This window comes from Neophocaena asiaeorientalis, unplaced genomic scaffold (assembly GCF_003031525.2).
Source record: "Neophocaena asiaeorientalis asiaeorientalis breed wild unplaced genomic scaffold, Neophocaena_asiaeorientalis_V1.1 scaffold443, whole genome shotgun sequence".
NCBI lineage: Eukaryota > Metazoa > Chordata > Mammalia > Artiodactyla > Phocoenidae > Neophocaena > Neophocaena asiaeorientalis.
Window position 1 is genome coordinate 2394933 of NW_020171808.1, and position 1654 is coordinate 2396586.

The following is a 1654-nucleotide window of genomic DNA, read 5'->3' on the forward strand; positions in this document are numbered from 1 at the left end:
GCATGTGGGATCTTCCCGGACCAGGACTCGAACCCGTGTCCCCTGCATTGGCAGGCGGATTCTTAACCACTGCGCCACCAGGGAAGCCCCAAAATGTTACTAATCACTTTCTTATCCTGCTTTATATCTCTTCATGGCACTTCTTAGTGTCTTATATTATTTTATACATTTATTCATTAACTGTCATTCTCCTGTTTGGGAATGCAGGTTCCTCAGGTTAGCCTCATCACTGCTCTGTTTTCAGTGCCTGTGCACTCAGTAACTATCTGTTAAGTAAATGACTTCAAAATTTGGAGGTTGTTATACCTAAACACTAAAATTACTCTTTAAAGATCATTGTAGAAGTAGCTAAGTTGGGGAATGATACTGAAAAAAATCTGAAATTGCAATTTCTTTTTCTTTTAGAAAAGTGTGGACTCTGGAGGGATGAAAGGGAAACCGTCTCCTCGTAAACAGCGCTTCATGCAGTTTTCCTCACTGGAACACGGGGGAGAGTATTACATGACACCACAGGACTTCCTCTTCTCAGTAATGTTTGACCAAATCGAACGTAAGTTGTGTTTTTATTTTTTAAGTTAAAAAAATCAAATATTAGGGCTGAAAAACCTCTGTTTTATAGAATTGGTAACAGCTTTTCTTCATTTTAATTATCATCGTTCTTTGTACCATGTGTTTACTTAATTATTTAGACTTTCAACCCTTGTGAGACTAAACTTTATTTATCTAAGAAATAGTTGCTTTGTATGTGGGTTTTTCTAAAAAGAGGAAAAGGGCTTCCCTGGTGGCGCAGTGGTTGAGAGTCCGCCTGCCGATGCAGGGGACACGGGTTCGTGCCCTGGTCCGGGAAGATCCCACATGCCGCAGAGCGGCTGGGCCCGTGAGCCATGGATGCTGAGCCTGCGCGTCCGGAGCCTGTGCTCCGCAACGGGAGAGGCTACAGCAGTGAGAGGCCCGTGTACCGCAAAAAAAAAAAAAAGTATCCTAAAGAGAGGAAAATAATAGGTAAGTTTTTAAATGTCACTAAATAAGTTCTTAATAGGGTAACTAATTCATCCAAGATGTTATGTTTTGGTGGTGTTGATGTTTTAAATTGGGCAAAAAAAAGAAACTAGGTTAGAGCAATTAGGAGGGTCACACAGGGGGTGGGGTGGTGGGATGAACTGGGTGATTGGGATTGACATGTATACACTGATGTGGATAAAATGGATGACTGATAAGAACCTGCTGTATAAAAAAAAATGTGATCAAATGTATTCTATTGGAAAGAAGCAAAAATAGACCATGTTTACTGTCTAAAAATATATATATGTATATATTTGATCTTTGAAAAAAATAATCAACAGAAATTAAAAATTCACCTTTGACCTTACTCAAACCTAGATCCCTCTCCTGAGTTAACTACTGGTTTATTATGTAGCTTTTAAAGACCTTTTCTAATGCATTCATGTACTTCTGAATGTTTGAAATATTAAATATTATTTTGTTTTATTGAGGTGGGTCTTTTCATATGTATGGATACTATATGTATTTCTGGAACTTGTTGAACACAGTTTTACACTGTCTCAGACTGTATTTTAATCAATGCAAAAAGTTGAAATATTATAAGGAACAATGCTTGGAATACCAAAAAAAAAAAAAAAAAAAAAAAGATGAA

The 1654-nt window shown here is 37.6% G+C and overlaps 1 protein-coding gene across 1 annotated transcript in view; it reads left to right on the forward strand.

The window, feature by feature from the left end:
• The first annotated feature begins 409 nt into the window (after nucleotides 1-409).
• The window catches only part of MICU2 (mitochondrial calcium uptake 2), a 62286-nt gene continuing 61041 nt past the window's right edge, over nucleotides 410-1654 (forward strand). Inside the window, exon 1 of the mRNA XM_024752318.1 lies at nucleotides 410-550. Within this exon, the coding sequence (XP_024608086.1) occupies nucleotides 427-550 (124 nt within the window). The 5' untranslated portion in view covers nucleotides 410-426. The remainder of the gene's footprint in view (nucleotides 551-1654) is intronic.